The sequence below is a fragment of the Guillardia theta genome, assembly GCF_000315625.1.
Source record: "Guillardia theta CCMP2712 unplaced genomic scaffold GUITHscaffold_3, whole genome shotgun sequence".
Lineage (NCBI taxonomy): Eukaryota > Cryptophyceae > Pyrenomonadales > Geminigeraceae > Guillardia > Guillardia theta.
Window position 1 is genome coordinate 39,251 of NW_005434671.1, and position 18,047 is coordinate 57,297.

At 51.8% G+C, this 18,047-nt stretch overlaps 4 protein-coding genes across 4 annotated transcripts; 2 read left to right on the forward strand and 2 right to left on the reverse strand.

Moving 5' to 3' along the window:
• Positions 1 to 1,255: 1,255 nt before the first annotated feature.
• On the forward strand, positions 1,256 to 1,474 carry GUITHDRAFT_63511 (hypothetical protein; the record flags this gene model as incomplete). The annotated part of the gene is made up of 1 exon (XM_005841204.1): positions 1,256 to 1,474. A coding segment is annotated over one exon (219 nt), but the record flags the coding sequence as incomplete, so codon positions are not given.
• Positions 1,475 to 5,100: 3,626 nt separating this feature from the next.
• Positions 5,101 to 6,316, reverse strand: GUITHDRAFT_149967 (hypothetical protein). The gene is made up of 10 exons (XM_005841205.1): positions 6,242 to 6,316; positions 6,083 to 6,194; positions 5,967 to 6,032; positions 5,861 to 5,917; positions 5,743 to 5,811; positions 5,607 to 5,700; positions 5,517 to 5,560; positions 5,393 to 5,473; positions 5,268 to 5,345; positions 5,101 to 5,220 (listed from the first exon to the last, which is right to left on the reverse strand). The coding sequence occupies exons 1-10, from the start codon at positions 6,307 to 6,309 to the stop codon at positions 5,128 to 5,130; spliced, it is 762 nt and encodes a 253-aa protein (XP_005841262.1). The 5' UTR covers positions 6,310 to 6,316; the 3' UTR covers positions 5,101 to 5,127.
• A 2,260-nt stretch (positions 6,317 to 8,576) lies between these two features.
• Positions 8,577 to 9,220, forward strand: GUITHDRAFT_99761 (hypothetical protein; the record flags this gene model as incomplete). The annotated part of the gene is made up of 2 exons (XM_005841206.1): positions 8,577 to 8,608; positions 8,701 to 9,220. 2 exons carry the CDS (start codon positions 8,577 to 8,579, stop codon positions 9,218 to 9,220), a joined length of 552 nt encoding a protein of 183 aa, XP_005841263.1.
• A 1,651-nt stretch (positions 9,221 to 10,871) lies between these two features.
• Positions 10,872 to 17,608, reverse strand: GUITHDRAFT_99762 (hypothetical protein; the record flags this gene model as incomplete). Its single annotated transcript, XM_005841207.1, has 14 exons — positions 10,872 to 11,155; positions 11,202 to 12,733; positions 12,907 to 13,072; positions 13,122 to 13,218; positions 13,402 to 13,497; positions 13,544 to 15,516; positions 15,564 to 15,749; positions 15,800 to 16,125; positions 16,173 to 16,218; positions 16,271 to 16,405; positions 16,459 to 16,590; positions 16,721 to 17,182; positions 17,234 to 17,386; positions 17,446 to 17,608. The coding sequence occupies 14 exons, from the start codon at positions 17,606 to 17,608 to the stop codon at positions 10,872 to 10,874; spliced, it is 5,751 nt and encodes a 1,916-aa protein (XP_005841264.1).
• Positions 17,609 to 18,047: the final 439 nt, after the last annotated feature.

The following is an 18,047-nucleotide window of genomic DNA, read 5'->3' on the forward strand; positions in this document are numbered from 1 at the left end:
AACTTAACTTTGAGTAAAAGGGTCCTGATTGTCCTCGTTCTGATTCAAAGTTTAACTTAACTTTGAGCAAAGAAAGGACCTCAGTCGAAGGCCCGGGCCCGAACTAGCCTGTTCTCCGATTCGGAGCCCTCGGAGGCCCGGACTGACCTGTTTACTCAAAGTTAAGTGCCACGGATCATGGCGGGCTGCTGTGGATGGGCGCATCGTCGATGGCGAATGACGGCCACAGCGAGCATGAAGTAAGAGAGACATGAGAGACAGTTCATGTAGTATGAAGCTGCTGCTCAAGTGTCATGACGCTGTGTGAGAGGAAGGACGCTGCTTGCTGTTTCTGAACTCTTCAACTGTTCTTCTCACTCGCCCCAAACCTGTCACGATGACAGCAGTATCGACGTGTCTTGTTGATATTGGCCTTGTCGTTCACATGACATCTTGGAATGTTTTTTCTGACACGTTCAAGACGTTCGAAGCTTGAGAGGTCTATATTGAACGCTGCGATCTGATGGATATCAAGATTCCCAGTCCCTTCCTCACTCTCACCATGTTGCTCTTGCATTGCTACAAGGCAAACGAAAGAGAGGGTCCCTTCCAGCTCTATCAATCCTGTATGAGATTGAGATCGCTCCGAGGTCTTTTTCTGCGTGGAGGGTTTGAAGGACGTTGGCTGGAGGAGTGTATGGAAGATAGGATCTGTCCTGAGGAGCGAGAGCCTCTACATGACAGGTTCAGGATGGGAGGGGGGATCGCTGAGTGCGCTCGAGTTCTGGACCTGCTCGAGCCTCTGTGGCAGAGAAACAAGTCCTTCACACAGACGAATCAAACGTTGTTCAGGCCGATGCTGCGAGGCGATTGGAAGGGAAAACCGCTAGCCCTTGCAGACGGACTTGAGATGTACACTCGGTCTGGGGCAGCGAAGAGGTACAACTACTTTGTTAGCGGGAGAGTTCCGTTCCGACAAGCCACGGCCTACAGGCTGAATGCGATGGGAGAGCTGACAACGGTCAACATGACGGAGGTTGAAGAGCTGGATGCAATGTATGGAAGCGGAGGAAAACCGGGATGGCTGGGTTGGGGGGCAGTTTCTATTGAAAAGCTGGCCAGATGGTTGCGAAGGCGGGAGGAGTTGGATGAAGATGTGGAGAGAGAGAAGAATGACTTTGAGAGACGAGGTTGGCTCCCCATCCTGTCGAAGCCCGACGAGATCCCTGGAGCCGAAGAAGCCTTTCTGGAGAAGTACAAACTTGTGCTGAATGAGATGGCAAAGAAGAATGTCTCAGGCCTTGCTAACTCGTCGAGCATTCTCTTCGGAACCTCTTTCAATACTGCAAAACAGGTTGGCAGGAAGGTGAGGTCTTCCTGGACGGCAGACGAAGACCGTATTTTGATCGACCTTCACTCTCAATACGGAAATGAATGGAAGAAAATCTCTGCCAAATTTCCGGATAGGTCTTACAACGCCGTCAAGAATCGATGGGAGAAGCTAGTGAAGAGAGATCCCTCGCTTATTGCAGACGCAAGATTCTTGAAGATTCTTCCTCCTGGTGCTGATGAGGAAACTAAGCAGCGAGGTCAAGAACAAGGTCTGGTTGATATGCCGAGCAATCTTACAGGTTGGAAAGAGAACCAAAGAAGGAATGCAACGATTGTCAACTTCTCTTCTATCCGCATCCCGGACTTGAACATGGAAGCAGATAGGATCTCAATACAAAAGCAGCAGCTTAAAGAGAAGGTTACGCAGATCGTGCGGTCAAGCAACTTGAAGTTTGACCCGAGGGAGTACAACCGTTCTGAACTCACGCAAACAGACATGCTGAAAGCCATTCTCATCAATCACGAGCAGAAGTTGCTCAACATCTCGCAGAGAGAGATGGACCGGCTCAACCTCGTGCCCGACGAGCAAATCAAGAAGCTCAAGCAACAGCTAGAAGAGCTCAACGTGGACACCCAGGGCAGTGACAATTTGTTACGTGAGGTGCTAGCGGAATCAGAGTATGCAGATGATCCGTTGCATGCAGCTCTCAACAGAATCTACCACAAGTTCATCACCGTAGCTGACAACCTTGAAATGCTCAGGGAAGAGGAACGACACCAGAGGAATGTCGCAGCATTCGAAGCCCTCGAGAACGCGGTCGTGGAGAGACAGCTGCGAAATGTCTCGCTGGTCCTCTTTAAGAAGGTGAACGGCCATCTCGTCCCTGACGAGCTTGACCCGTTCAACTGGACGTCCAACCGCAAGCGCTTCCTCGTCGACGTCGATCCTCGTGTCGAACAGGGCGTGCCGACTGAGTACGACAGGAAGGAAGTCTGGATCGATTACGAAGAGTCGAAGCGGGAAGCTGCCGGGCTGAAGCCGAGATGGTATCGACTGAGAGAGCATGTAGCCGAGCAAGAGGCTGCTGTGAACGCGTCGCAGCGAGGAAGTCTGGAGCAGGTGATGAGGCAGTACGTGGAAAGGCAGGAGACGGAAGAGGAGGTACGTGAAGTTGAGCGAGCGATTTTCTCCGACAAGAACTACGAGGAGCTGCTACGCAAGGAAGGGATCGCCGTACCCCCCGAGTACAGGAGGAGGACGTTCACTCAAGGAGGTCCGAACCCCAACGCCAAGGACGGGTGGCAATACGGAGACTGTCACTACCCCTACAACCCTTCTCCCTTCGAGCACTGTGTCGATGCGCGATACCTCGACCGGTCAGAGCTCGTCAAGGCAAAGGAGCATGTGAAGAATGTCTTGACAACAAAGCGGCCCAAGAGTATGACAACAAACCATTCGATGCCATGGCGGCAGCAGCCGTTCTTCAGGCGCATGCTAAGGCTTGCGCAAGGCAGTAACTCCAGCTCCGCCAATCCTAACCCCGGACCAGAGAGTTTTAAACAAGTCAAGAAGGTGAAATTTGGGACAGGCAGCGAATCTTTCATGAAAGAGAAAGAAAACTTTGTCAGAAAGTTCTCGACCGTATCAGGGCAACACAACAGACGGAGCCGGCCGGCACCCCAAACGCTGAAATCTAACGAAGCAGATAACGATCGACGAGCGTTGAGACTGCTTGCTGATGGTCTGCGAAGGTCATGGGACACAGAGAAAGACTTGGGTGCTCACAAGGAAGACAAGAATGTGAGCTATGGGGATGACAATAAGCAAAATGTTGGTGCAGAACAGGAGAGAGATGAGGAACAAGATATCGAGATGGCAGACGGGTCTGTTTGTTTCACGATTTGTTGCACTCTTACACTCAATGCAGGCCAAACGTGACAGTTGTCAAGCCTTTTAATTTGTTTGTTTCCTCCTGCCCTCCTCACTGTTCTCATTTGGTTTGCAGGACCAGAGCTGAAAGGATCTACTACATGGACTCCGACGAGCACGAAAGATCGTCTTGTACGTCAATCAGTGAAGTCAGTAAGTGCCTTGTCGCTCCATCCCTTGACTGTTTCAGCAGCAAGCCATGCTGGACATCGAGCCTCACTTGAGAAAGTTCCACCTCGACTTCAAAGAATTCTTTGAAGGAAAAGGAGGAGGAGGAGCGACCATGCTTGCCAACGTGGCTGAGCACTCGGTCAGCCGCATGCCTTCCTGTCTAGGTCCTCACCCTCCTCTTCCTCAGGCTACACTGTTTTGGCTGCATGACGGAGGAGAGCAGGGAAGGTGGAAATGACGGAGGGCAAGGGCAAACCAACTGACAGCTTTTCTCAGGCAATGGCTGACCATAATGCACAAGATCGCGCTGGAGTGGCTCAAGTTTGTCTTTCCCAACGCTCCCGCCATGAGAGGTCACCAGTGGTTCGAGATGTCGCCCGACGCCGCTCCTTTCAACGGCTCCAAGAATCAGAGCTACGAGAGCAGCACCTTCTTCGTTGAGGACAAGGAGAGTCTACAGAGGAGCGTTGACTACCTCCTACGGGCTGTCGACCTCGAGATCAGAAATGGCATCGAGCCTAGCCGGGTGAACGTTCTGCCCCTCTTGTTTCACTCATGACTATTCCCGCAGATTTTCTTGGCAGGCTTCGGGCAGGGAGGAGCTCTAGCCTTGGCCGCGGCAGTCCAGAGCGAGCACAAGCTGGGAGCTGTCTTTGCGCTGAGCACCTGGTTTCCGAGGGCCTGTCGCTTCTTGGCGAGGAACGAGACCAAGTTCCCCAACGTGCGTGAGGGATCAAGTGGAAGGGGGGGAGATGACAAGCTGCCATAGGTACCGATTCACATCCTTCATGGCGAGGAAGACCCCGAGCTGCCTCCGGTCTTCGTCAACTACACGGCAACTGAGCTCTATGGTACCGCCCCGTCCTTGTTTCCTCTTCCTCGGTGACGAGATAGCAGCCTGCGGGTTCCGAGACATCAACATCGACATGTACCTGGAGCTAGGGCATCTCTGCCATGCCACAGAAGTGAGTCTTGGCTCAGCCGAGCTCGCATCCAGCAGCCCCTGACCAGCGAGCCCAGGTGGAGCATATCAGAAATGTCATCCTCCAGCAGGCACCAAAGCCGAAAGGATCAAAGTATGAGTACATCCCCCCCGACCAGTTCCTCGACTACTCTCAGTCGTCTCGCTCTACGGGTGAGTAGGTTGCCGCATAAGGAGGGAGGAGGAGACGAGAGGAGGGAGGAGAAGGAGAGAGGAGGGAGGAGGAGGAGGAGGGAGGAGAGGAAGGAGGAAGGAGGAAGGAGGAGAGGGGACCAAGAGAAGGAAGGCTAGAGAGGGAGATTAATGGACAGTATCGAGAGCGACAGGGAAGGGAAAGGCAGCTCGGAAGGCAGGGGCAGAGGGAGTGAGAGAAATCGATTAGACTGATTGACGAGTTACAGGACGGAGCCTAAAGGAGCGGAGATCAGCTCCGCTTGCCCCCATACAGTTCAATCTGAGCAGCGCTCCCAAGATCCCTCAACTTCCGGCTCAAGGTAGCTTCATGCATGCGCTGCCCTTGTTGACGGTTGGGCCAAGGTTCCAGAAGGAAGTTATCATCCTCCGAATCTGAGAACGATCTTGTGCTGGACGACGAGAACGAGGAGGACGAGCAGGGAGATCAAAATGAGGATGACGACGAGGACGAGGATGACGACGAGGACGAGGATGAAGAATATGAGGAAGAAGACTGAAGTCAGACATCGACCTTACCATCGGCAACCTGTACTTTGTGCTAGAGCGTGATTCCGCCATCTATCTCCACTACTCGACCTGTAAAATAGTTGCATTCTAAGATGAATTTCAGACCCTGCCAAACTTCGTCTTCCTGCTCTCGTCATCAGTGCGGCACATTCAATGTCCTTTTGACCTCACCTGACCCAGTCGTCCTAGCGGGACTTTTGCTATGAGCTCGTCAAGTAAATTCTTCGGAACGGAATCCAATATTTGAGTCTACGATATCATCAGAGATGTTTTCAAGAGCAAGACATTCAGATCACATGTACAACTCCAGGTGCAATGGCTCCCACCCTGATGTTGTGTTTCGCCAGCTCCTTTGCCCACACGACGGTGTCAGCTGCCTGCCATCCGCGTCATGCCATCGCCGAGCAGCCTCAAGTTCACCAGCCCAGCCTTTGCCGCGCTGTAGTTGCTCTGAAAGACATACCCTGCGCCCAGAGCTCAACCGCCTTGAGAGTTGCATCGTTGCGCTACCGTTACGGGCGGAGGAGCTTATGTTCACGATGACGCCTTCCTGGCCCGAGCCGATCATCCGAGAAGCAAACTCCCGAGCACACAGAAAAGGAGCCTGAAGAACGTCACCCGCGACCCTCCTCGTGCAAGGCTTCACAGTCAGGTTGATCGAGATGACAGCATCCCACTCCTCCTTGGACATCCCATGCATCCCCTTACCGCTGGACTGCCGGGAGACGGTGAGTCAAATCAGCCATCATGTGTCAAGTCGGCACCTTGTCTCGCTTCACCAGGGCCTTGTCGCGAAGGATCCCCGCATTGTTGACCAAGACCTTGTCAGCAGAGTCAGGCAAACACCTTATACGACTGTGCTCAGATCACGTTGCTTCCCGCCATGCTCTTCTCCGCCGCTTCGAATATAGACCTGACGCTGTCTTCCTTTGAGATCTGGCAGTAGAATCAATCTGAACAAGATAGTCGATCGAGATCGGCATTACATCTGCAGTCTGGACATGAAACTTTGAGCTCTTCAATCCCTCTTTGAGTTGTTCTAATCTCGCAGAGTTGACGTCAACCGCAAGCACACTTGCTCCATTCTCGAGCAATCTCCTGTGCATAAAAAAGTGACACTCTGATGTTGAATGCCTTAACTTTACCTGCAGAACGTGCTTCCTAGCCCTCCTGCTGCGCCAGTCACGATGGCTCGAACATTGGGAAGAAGCATACGGCCTAATAGAGATGATCGCTCAATGTATCAAGAGCAAAACAATGACAATTTGAATCATTGACCCAACTTACTACACTCAAATTCAACTACCAACTCATCACTCATCTCTACCCTCTCTATTGGCTTGCAATCATGTTGGCTGTCGGCTCCTTTGTGACATGCTCATGTTCCGCTACTTCTTCGCAAACGCCATGGCTCCATCATCGTTTTCGTCTCTTCTCTCTCTCCTGCATGGCAGGCCTGCAACAAACTCTGCAACAAACTCCCGGAGGCTCTTGCGGGCCCGGGCCCGGGCACTCTGAACTCCGGTCCCCGGCCGCCCTCGCGGGCCCGGGCCCGGGCGACTCCGGCACGGTCGGAGTCAAACCATTTACTCAAAGTGAACGGTTAACTGAAATCAGTACGAGGACGTTTACTCAAAGTGAGAAGGGTAATAATCCATTCTTAAACAGATAGAACTTCTTGACCAAATTTGATTGATGCAAGAAAGCGGCTTGGATTTACGAATGACCTCGGCTACAGATTTCAACATTTCTTCAGGGTTGGGAGTTGGGTATCGTTGGTTGCTGTTAACTTGCCCATGGCGTTGAGTTTCCTCAAGTCTGTGCAAAGACGATACTATGATAGCTGGATGGATCTGTTGCCCATAGGGGGCTTATGGGCACTGCCGCACCGCAGACCTTAGACCTTAGGATTAGCTCCTGGTACAAATGTTTTAGTCAAAGGGAGGGCTAATCCCCTGCTAAGGTCGCCCAGGGGATTAGCAATCATGTAACGTGCGACTCGGAGGCCTCCAGACAAATGATAGAGGCAGCAGGTTGACACTTGCACCCAGCATATCAAGTTGACATACACTGACGTTCCTCGGCTTTCTGGCGTGATGACACGTGTAGATCCAGGGCGTTGCCAAGTCAAGCCGTTTCTGGGGCTTTTGCGAGACATGAAACCTCCTGGACTTTCAACAGAGAGGCGATGACGAAGAGGAGAACAGCAAGGAGAGAAGACAAAAGCAAAGGAGGGACACAAAGAATACACACAGTACAAGACGAAATAGCAGAGCCAGGCATGGACACAGAAAATCACACGAACCATCCCGTGCATGTTTCCTGTCTACATCCTTGGGCCCTCAACCATGCGAGCGTGATCTTGCTGCCCTGCTCGATCGCCCCGGAGCCTGCCGCCTTGCTCCTGGCGGCCATGACGCTCCCCAGCAGAAGTGCTGGCGTTGCTTCAGCCTTCCTTGCCGTGTTCCCGATGTCGTCTTGGATTGCACTCGTGGAGGATCCAGGCAAGGGGGCTTCACTTGACGGACCATGCAGAGACGTGGGCGATCTTGACGGTAGAGCGGGGGGCGGGGAGGGGGGACATGCTTGCGCGAGCGAGGGAAGGGGAGGGAAGGTAGCGAGGAGGGAGGGGAGGGAGTCTGTAAGTAAGAGGGGGGCGGAAAGCTTCATATCTGATGGGGAGCAGTTACGGAGGTCTGGATGTTAGGAGACACAGTCGGAGGCCCGTCACTTCAGGCCCGGGCCTGGGAGTCAGCACCAGCCTGACCGAGGCTGCGCGAACTGACTTTGAGAGTCAGAAACGTTTGAAGCCTTGTGTCAAGTTGAGGCTGGGCAAGGCTTCAAGTTGATTTGACATGAGCAGCAAGGCTTCAAGTTGACTGGCCGCTGTCTGACGGAGACCGCAAGTCTTCACGGTGCTGCCAAGTTGCCCTCGGCCCCGCCAGCTCTTCATTGTTTTCCCCACTGGAGTTTGCCTCCTTCAAGCGTCAGCTTCCATATCAGAGGGGCGGGGAAAGTTTCACACCTCAAGCAGGGGGTAGTCTATCTGCTTGTTACATACCCCTCCTTCAAGCGGACGAGCAGGATCTGGCCCTCCCTCCCCTACTGGCTTCCTTCCTGAGGGTGCATCAGGCCCTGGTTGGTCGTGGAGTGCTGCAACATATCCCCTCGGTGACCTGATGACGCACATCTAACGTCTGAGCAACGAGATCCATCGCCTGCTCTCTTTCAACTCGCGGGCGGACCTCCTTTTCTTCCCCACCAGCATTCAGTCACAGGACGGTTGATGCAGACTTCCCCGCCTCATCTTGAGGAGCGGCGCACTTATCTCAGGTTAAGGCAGCTCTCCTCCGGGCTCATGGCAGCTACACTGTGGAGCTCTATCCCCCCGAGTCAAGGAGTCAGTCTTCTTGCCCGTTCCCCCTGGAGCCCCTCCTCCGGAAGACTCAGAACCCTCAGCGGCGCTTGCAATACTCTCTGATGCAGGCCGCCAACGTTCACCCTTCCAACAGGTGCCCCATCCACTTCGCACGAGGGGTCGACCGCTTCCTCCATGGGCTGCCCCCGGCCAGCCTGCCTCCCACCTGTGATCGCTGTGCTGCAGCTTTAGACCCATCAGCACCACCGCGCACGAGCAGTGTACTGTGGTTCTTTGCGACATCTGCGCTGGCATCGTCACGAAGCTTCACCATGAGGGTGCAGTCAAAGATCTGATCCTGAAAGCATCACAAACGTTCTACGAGTTCCCGAAATCGTATGGAGCGATGAAGGATATGGTGATCACTTACAACACATACTGCAAGCCCAAGGCTCGAAACTTTCCGTGCATGGATGCCTTGTCCTTATCGAAGAGCGGGGTACTGTACATGTTCCAGATGACAGGGGCGGGGAAGCATCCGATCAAGCTTGAACCTCTTTATCAAATCTTGAAGGCCTTGCGAGTCAAGAACACGATTGAAAGCGTATGCTTTGTGTTTGTTCTACCTGAACACCTGGAACGAAAGCGCTCCAGGAGACGAGCTCAAAGCTTCAAGTTTGAGGGGTCAATACCAAAGGAGTTGGCAGAGTACAATCTGACGCAGTATTCGATGGTCCTGTCGAAGAGAGTCGCAATAAAAGTTTAAATAGAGGGAACTAGTGCAAGCCGCCGCCGGAGCAGTCATAATTCTTAATCTTCTGTAGATGTTACAAGCATGCTGGAGGTCGACAGTACAGTTAAAGATGAGACAAGATCGGCGCACGTATCGATCGAAGAACTGCTCGGACAAACGAGTTCCATCAACCTCGGCGATCTCAGAAATCATCCACTTGCAATCATGGAGTGAGACAGTGGACGATGACACAGACAAGAAAATGTGCTGATGTGATTGACATGTTTGCTGAAATGGACCTATTCTTAAGCTCTTCCTTTAATTGTTCTCTTTTGCGAGGTTTTCAATACAAGGAACCTCCTTCTTCACCCTAGCGATCAGGGAGAGCTGTCGTTTGCGAACTGATAATCCATACCTTTCTCTAACAATAGGAAGCCAGGGGTATGAGAGAAGAAGGAAGAAGTAGAGGCGCTTCTATCACAGCAGTTCCCAGGGATCTTGCCGAAACGTTTGTGTTAGAACCTTTTCGTTCTTGTGTAGATGCTTGTTCACTTGGGTGCGTCAGTAACTTACTTGATCACGTTTGATCTGATGGCGATCGCCTAATTGCAGTACGAGACGCTTGCGTTGACCTCAGCCTGCTTGTACCAGACTGTAGATGACACGTTCAGGCTAAAGGCACCAACCCCTCAAACAATGCACTACTCGATGTCTGAATCTCGCGTGCAAAGAGCCGAATGTAGCGTGATGAGTTTTACAAGCTGACCTAGAGGTATAATCTATCATCACGAACAACTCTTCTATGCTCAATCAAAGCGTAAAAGGTCGAAGGTATCGGTTGTTCCTCCGTATGTGCTTCCTTCTAGGCGAGCCTGCACATGACTTGGTGAGCTTGACGATCTCTGCTGCACGAGGCTGGGCCGTCTGACTTGCATCTGCTTACAGCTCATCTCAAGCTGAGCTTCATGAACAATGCTTGCCTCTGACGTTCAACGAGAGCTCCACGCGGCAAGTTAGAAGGAATTGAGAGCACAGGCCAAGTGGATCGGACGTTGTTATGCAGGAGGGAGATGCGACTTTGCTGAGACAGAGGAGGTGAATGCCTGCCATGCTCTGGGGATGAGCCTCGAGTAGAGGTCGGGGATGCCAATGAGGTCAGTAGTTGCTTGCTGGATGAGGAGAGTGAGATGAGCTGGCAGATGAGCTTGGCAGCGTCTGCGGGAGCCAAGTGTCTGTGCGTCTGGTTCGGGTCTTTGTTCCCTTCTTGTCTCGTACGTGCCATCGCAGCCTGGTCAGAGCGGCTGGGGTGCGGGACTTGGTCAGCCTCCTCCGGGATGAGGAAACGAACGATCGCACGCGTAGAGGGCGAGGAGGTAGTGAGAGTTTGCGCTGGTGGCAGCGATGGAGCAAGAAGACAAGGAGAAACAAACTTCGAGAAATCCAAACTCCACCCTAGTTGATGCGTGCAGGCGACTGTGATAGCATTGTATGCCGTGGGAATGAGCCAGTGGAAGAGCGGAGAGCGGAGAGCGGAGAGTTGAGAGCGGAGAGGAAGGAAGATATCGACAAGGGGGGAAGAGCAAAGAAGGTTTCGTGTTGATCTCAAAGCAGGAGGTTTCTTGTCGCAGGTTTCACGTCATGCGCTAACTTTCACTCGTTCACACTCTGACCATTAGTTGTCTCGTCAAGCCATGTCGTCGCCCTCTTTCTTCACCTCTGCTGCATTCTTGTCATCACTGCGACGAGCCTTGCGCCACCGATCGTCAACAAACTTCACCAGCTGCCTGTTGCAGCGCCTTGCCATTTGCCATGCGCTCTCGCCGATCGTGTCGGAGAGCGTCTGGATGATAGGGAAGACAAGGATGAAGATGTTGGCGAGAACGAGGAGAGCCTGTACGATGTCTAGCTCGTAGGAAGTTGAATCTTCTCGCAGCTCCTCGACAGTGAGCAGTTTGATGCTGTTGCCATCTGCAGACATGGTCAGCGGAGGGCCGAAGACGAGATGGAGTCTTACAGAGCAAGGTGGCGAAGTTGGCAATGAGCGCAAAGAACATCATGTGGTCCAGCGACGGGTCTTGAAAGGGCTTGAGGTAACTGTGGGCGGCTAGGGAGAGGAACAGCAGCATGAGCCCAACGGAGATCTGAAAGATTGTGCCAGTGAAGCAGAAACTGATAAAGATGCACGTGAAGAACCTCCGGACGAGCTCGAAGACTTCAAACCACCAGAAGTTCACTTCGTACATGGAGAAGAGAAACCCAGCGATGCTAAGTGCATACTTCTCCGATTTCAACATGTTGGTGTCTTCTTCTCCTGTTTTGTCTCCTTTTTCTCTTGCTGATCCTGCTCCTTCTGCTGTTGCTGCTCCTTCTGCTCCCTGTTTTCCTTCTCCTTTCCCCTCTCCTTCCTCCGCTCCTGCTCCTTCTCCTTCTTCCGCTCCTGCTCCTGCTCCTGCTCCTGCTGCCGGTCCTGCTGCTTCTACTACTTCGCTTTCTACATCCCCTTTTTCAACGTTTGCCAGCATCTCCTGATGCATGTCCTGTCTTACTTCTGTTGCATTTTTCTGCTTCTCTGATTCGTTGTTGTTGGCGTTGCTCTCTATGTCCTCCACCCAGATCTTCGTTTCCTCCTCTTCTCGCCCCTCTTTCTCCGTCTCCTTTTCTTCCCTTATCTCCCCCTCTTGCACCCCGCCTTGCTTCTCCTCGTCCTCGTCCTCGTCCTCGTCCTCGTCCTCTTCTACTTTGGTGTACCAGCTCACCTTTGCAATTGGAACAACTTCTCTCCTGATGATCTCAGTGTACAACAACTGCAGCTGTTCGCGCGCAAAACAACGAGAACCAAGTTCATGCGTCTGATCATTTCCTTCATCGTTGCCTTTGTCGTTCTCCCCCTCGCTTCTCTTGGGTTTGTTGCAATCTGTCACGCGTCTGCTCCTCTCGGACTTGTCATCCCATTCCTCAACAGTTCCTCCCTCTCCAAGCTTTTCCTCTGCGGCCTCAGCTACCTCGATACCTTTGTTCGCCAAATCGATAATGGTCATTCCCTCCTTCTCCTCCTCCAGCGAGATTTCTTCAGGAGCGACCCTGTGGTGCTGGAACAAGAGCAGAGCGTTTAGCCCTTGTTTCTTCAGCAAGCGCCTTAGCGCTCTGCTCACAGCTCGCACTTCATCCAGATCCAACAGGTCGATAACGGAGGTTTCCCAGCTCTCCTGCCACTCACGCCTCTTGCTCTCCATGTCCCACTGCAGCCCGACCTCCTTAAGATGCCCCAGCTCCTGCAGACTTTGGAAAAAGGCGTGCTCCTGCTTTGCTCGCACCAGCGCTGGCACTTTGAGTTGTATGAGGATGTACACGATGAGGAGAGGAAATCCGACGGGATACACGAGGGTCGTGAAGATGGCCCAGCCATACGCGAAATCCCCTGACGTCCGAGGACAAGGCACGCGAAAGTCTCGGACAAGCCAAGCTCCGTCCTCCACGAGATCTTGACAGAGAAATGTGCTTAGAACCATGGAGGAGACTGGGATGTAGATGAGGTAGATGAAGAACCTGACCTGTCAGTCAGTGTCTGCAGATCAAAAGACAAGGTTTACAAGCTCCAGAAGATGAACTTGTGAAAGAGAAGTTGGGAAATGGCTCCTTTGTTCATTCTGTCGAGAACGACTGTGATTGCGTGGGGAAGGTTCATCAACATGATGGGGGCAAGCGGGGCGAGAGTATACAGAAGGAGCTTGTCGGAGAAGGAGAGGTCAGAAGCTGTGCAGGATATTTGAGGGAGAGCAAGGAAATCAAGACTGAAGAATGCAATGTTGGAGAGAAGTCGTGCGATCAGATCAGGCCATTCGATGTTGTAGACAGAGATGAGGCTGGAGGAGATCTGAACAAAACCTGCAGAATGCTCATTAAGCGCTTGAAGACATGACGATTATCTTGTTACCAATCAAGGTCTTGAGGTATCCAATCTTGGAGCTATGTTTGTTCACACTTTTACGTATGATGCCCAAGAATCCAGTCTTGGTCCATGCTTTGCATCTCTGTACAACGTCATCTACCTTTCCTGTGAGTCGTTGTGCCATTGCAAGATGTTTCATCAAAGGCAGCAAGAAAAACCAGCACCTCCAAGACTGACTGTCAGCCTTTCTCTTACATTCACGGAGGAAGCCTTACCAGAAGCAGACAAAACATACCAGTGCGAGTACTAGAATAAAAATTCTCACTCCCTCCATCCCTTTGTCGCAGCGCTTGCAGTTGCCATTGCTCAACGCCCAGAAGAAGTCATCCTTATCTCCTGTCGCCACACAAAGAGCGCATAGCTGAACAGCAGCCGTCAGCCTGGAGGGCGACCCCTCCCTCACTCACCCGCCCTTGCTGCCCTTGTCTGCACTTGAAGTCCCGCAGGCAGTTCCCATCAGCACATCGATGCGCCTTGAGGGAGATCTCCTTGTTGGTGCGAGGGAGGAGGAGGGCACTTCTGTTGAACCAGAAGCCGTCTCTGTTCCTGATCTCCTCACCTCCTCCGCATTCAATCCCGTGGGGGCAGCGCATGCAGGAGGGGTTGCTTGAGTTGCTCCCAGAGAACGCGTACAGGGCGTAGGAGTCAGAGAGGCACTTGTCGCAGGTGGCAAAGGAGGGGAAGCTCAAGCTGTCGGTCTTGAGCACGTAGCCGACTGGACACACTGCCTGAGAGACGAATACCTCTGCGACTGACGACACCATCTCCTCCCCTGACACAGCGTCGCTCCCATACGCCTCCAACACTACCGGCCCCTCTATCTGAGCTGGGAAGGGGCTGGAGGAGGATGGCACAAAGTAAATCTTGAGAGTGACGTTGGTCTGACCCACTCCTTCGTGCAGCGTCATCGCACTTGACCCCATGACCAGCGAACGTCCGCTCCTGCTTGACGCAGTGGCCGTGCGGATTTGCAAGGAGGAGTCAGTTTTGATCAGCTGACCGTAGAAGTCGAACTTTGCAGCTTTGACTTCAAACGCGATGCCGGGGAAGATTGTTGCTTCCTCTATCTGCAGGAGCAGGCGATAAAATCCTGACGCCACACAAGACCCGTAGGAGGCGTTGTTGGTATGCGAGGCACCACAGAGAACTGCCGGGTCGTCTTCATCTGAATCAGACACTAGCACCGGTTGCACCTTCAACCAGAACACTGCTCCTCCTCCTCCTCCTTCCGCTCGATTCCTTTGAAACGAGTTTCCTTCTAGCCGTGCAGTGCTCGCTTGCAGGAACAAGGCTCCCCCATCGAGCGCAGCATGATTTTCTTGAAAGGAAGAATGTCTGATGATGGCGGTGGCAGAGCTCTCCGTGTGCAGGGCTCCTCCTTGCCCGCCCGAGTTCCGCAAGAAGCTGCTTGACTGGATCAACAAGTTGGGTCTCGACAAAACAGTAGGAAAGTAGTCGAGAGGTTGGGACTTGATATGAATCGCGCCTCCTCCCTCCCTCGCCTCGCAGCCCTCAAAGGTCGAACTGACAACATTCATCGTCGACCCCTGCAGCACAACGGCTCCTCCTGCCCCTCCGCTTCTCGATCCGACTATTCTCACGCCAAACAGGTCGGCAGTTGCACCTCCGTAGACCTGGATACTGCCTCCGTCGTCGTTGGAGGAGCAGCCGACGACCGCGGAATTGTTGAGGTCGAGGTGTGCTTCCAGCCCGACGAGACGGAGAGGAGCGACCGAGGTGTCGCGCGAGCTCGAGCAGATCAAGTCAACGCCATTGACTTGAATCCCCGTACATCCTTGTCTCCCGTCGCACATGACATTAGCATTGTCAAGCAGGAGCAGGGATGAAGCCTTGCCGGCCTCGCTGATGAGGGAGATGTGGCAGGGCATCCAAGCACGAGAGCATAGTTCGATCGAGGACTTGGTGCTTGTGCACGTCTCCATGTGCTCGCAGTTGCTAACGATGCTGGTGTCCCAATCGTTTGCAAGAGCGAGGTCAAGCATCATGTTCTTGGAGATCTTTCGTTCTCTCGGAAAGTCACGAGAAGAGATGACGTTGTTGGACGACAGTGTGAATAGCTTACCAAGATTTGCTCCCATGCCCAATGTCAGAATGGTTTTGTCGGTAATGCTGTCTTCTCTCCCGAATAGTTGCTGCCAGGTCAACGTGTCAAGATCAAACGAGTAGAGGTCACTGAATGTTTTAGTTTCTTGAATTCCGGTTTCGACTCCTCCGTATATGTACAACTGATTCTTGTGCACGATCATGACGGGGTTGAGGCGAGAGGCAGGAGAGTTTTCGGCCTTCTTTGACAGCACTGACCACACGTTCACTTGAAGATCGAAACGATACAGCCAGTCGTCAACTCCCGGGTTGTCAACTGCAAAGCAATCACTGTTTGCACAAAAGTACAAAGCAATGGCTCACAGACGGTGTAAAACATTGCGTTATTATGGTTTGGAGCCAATCCTCCAAAATGATACACGTAGCGATCAGTAGCAGCGATAGAATGGAAGACTTTCTGAGGCGACGAGCCGTCCGCGAGCGAATGTCTCGTCCAAGACATTGATGTAACGTTGAAAGTGAAAACTCCAGAAGACGCGTTCATATCCTCTTTGAGACAAGGCAGATGTTAGCCATACCCGGATATACACTCAAATTACCAGAAATAGCATCAGCATGCAGCACCAGCAGAGCATCTGTAGTTGTCGTTGCAAATTCATACTCCAAAAGGTTGTAAAGGTACGTATACACTAAGGCCTGCAGGTCTGAGACCATGGATGCGTCTGACGGAGAGGTTTCTATTCGCATCCACGATCCACTTTCCTCTCGATATTTGAATAACGATGGAAAGAGATAATGGCTCATTCCAAACAATTCGTCTTGGAGGACAAAGAGAAATTTGAAGATTTCGACAGTCTGATTGTTGGAGAGGCTTTGCCAGGACAAGGAGTTCATGTCAAACTTGTATATCTCTTGGTCTGATGTGCTTGACAAAAATTCAGGCCTCAAGAGGAGATTAAATGTTTCTTTTACCCTTCTCCCAGAAACATGTTGTTCCAAGTATTAAACACCCTTGATACTGAGACAAAAACAGACATTTCAGTGCATCACAATTGTCAAACGCACTTTACCATCGAGAAGAACGACACTTTGGCGCCACTCAGTTATTCGATCCCAGTAAATGTTCGTTTGTTCGGATGGAGCTGCATTGCCGGAGTTGAAAATCACTTCACGTTTCCGTGCGATGGGATCGATGACGTGCAAGACTGAAATGAATAAAACTATCAGATAACATTCTTATCCAGATTGTCGTACAGACCCGAAGTACTTGTACCATACGCATAGATGGTCCCATCTTCGCAGTTGCTGAACAGATACGTTTCGACTGCATCAAAGGAGCCCGATACTAAGCTGATGGCATCTTCGTAGCTCATATCAAATCGAACCATTGCTGATCGCAATTGTTAGTAATCAGAGAAGAGGAGAGGCAAGGGAGGTGGGAAGACAGAGAAGGGAGAGAAGGGAGAGAGAAGGGAGAGAGAAGGGAGAGAAGAGAGGGATCTCATCATCGTGTCTCATACCATGGAACGCAAAGTTGAACTCCGCGATTTGCAAGGTGTCTGTTGTGTTGAACCAAATGCTCCACTTTGTGGGCTCATCACAGCTATCGCTTACCATAATATAGAATTCGTCGTTGCAAACCATTATCATGCTATACAGTCGATCTTTGACCGCAATAAGCTCATATGTTTTCAACTTCAACCAAGTGCCACTGATTTGGCAATCCTTGTTGTCGACGTTCAAGTTCTCCCACGGACTGTGATAGGTGGGCTGCCATTGCAATGTTTCGAGATAAAGTTGATAGAAGGACATATCTCGGACATAGAACAATCGATTCTGACAAGTCGTCGACCTTGCACTGCTGTAACCATATGCAGGAGCTGGTTTGTTTCCGTTGACTTGGTTGGTGTAGTTGGTCCACGTCAAAGTTGCCATGTTGAGCTGAAAGAGCTCCATGTTGTCCAGCTGAGATACTGTGACATCTTACAAGCAAGCAGTCAGAAGGCACCGTACAACACAAGCGACGTGTCTACCATAATATCCCAGCACGTAGATTGACTCTCCTGCACTTGTAAGCGTGTAATAGAACCCGCTCCGAGGGCTCACTCCATCGAACTGGTTGGAGAAGTCTGTCCAAGCTCGTTGAGAAGGATCGTACACTTGGTGCGCTGCGTTAGAGTTCAAACCTACATCACACTTTCTGTCAGAGTGCAACACCGATGCAGGAACAATGAAAACAACTCACTGTGTATCCTATTGTCAATGCACGTCAAGCACAGGTTGGTATTGGGTCGGGTATTGCGCTTGTACGATGAATCCAAGTCTGTCCATGAAGGAATTTTCTTCGCGGAGCATCCCAGCAAGAGACTAGCAGCAAACAAGCAAGTTATCGTCTTTATCGTCTTCATTCTTCGCCTACGATCTGCTCCACTGCGAACAAGTTGCTGCTTGATCTGTGTTCTGCCTTCCGCACGCGAGATTCTGAGTCCAGATCTTGTACAAGGGAACATTTCGTGACATCCTACCCCACCACCTGGGCCAGCGGATTTTTATACTTGAGTACCCCTATTAGCCTAACGACCACCCCCTGTTTTCCGCGTCGAGTACCGACCATATCAACCCATGAGTCGATGACTTGTTTAATGTACCAGGTCTTAAGTACCCCTATTAGCATACGACCCATACTATACCAAACCCAACAAGTATATCGACCACCGGGCCCATACTATAGTTACTGACCCCCCCCCCCCAAAAAGAATCTTTTGTTTGAAGTCGCGCTCTCATGATGTTTGTTTTTGTTTTTCTGGTTGATCTTGAGACGTGTCAAACTGTGTCGGAATCGCTCAA

Coding starts and splice junctions, on each gene's coding strand:
- GUITHDRAFT_149967 (XM_005841205.1), bottom strand. CDS start 6,309: ATGCTTCTTCCCAATGTTCGAGCCATCGTGACTGGCGCAGCAGGAGGG. Junction 6,033..6,082: donor TTCATGTCCAGACTGCAGAT/GTAATGCCGATC, acceptor TTCTACTGCCAG/ATCTCAAAGGAAGACAGCGT. Junction 5,474..5,516: donor GCGCGGCAAAGGCTGGGCTG/GTGAACTTGAGG, acceptor CGCGGATGGCAG/GCAGCTGACACCGTCGTGTG.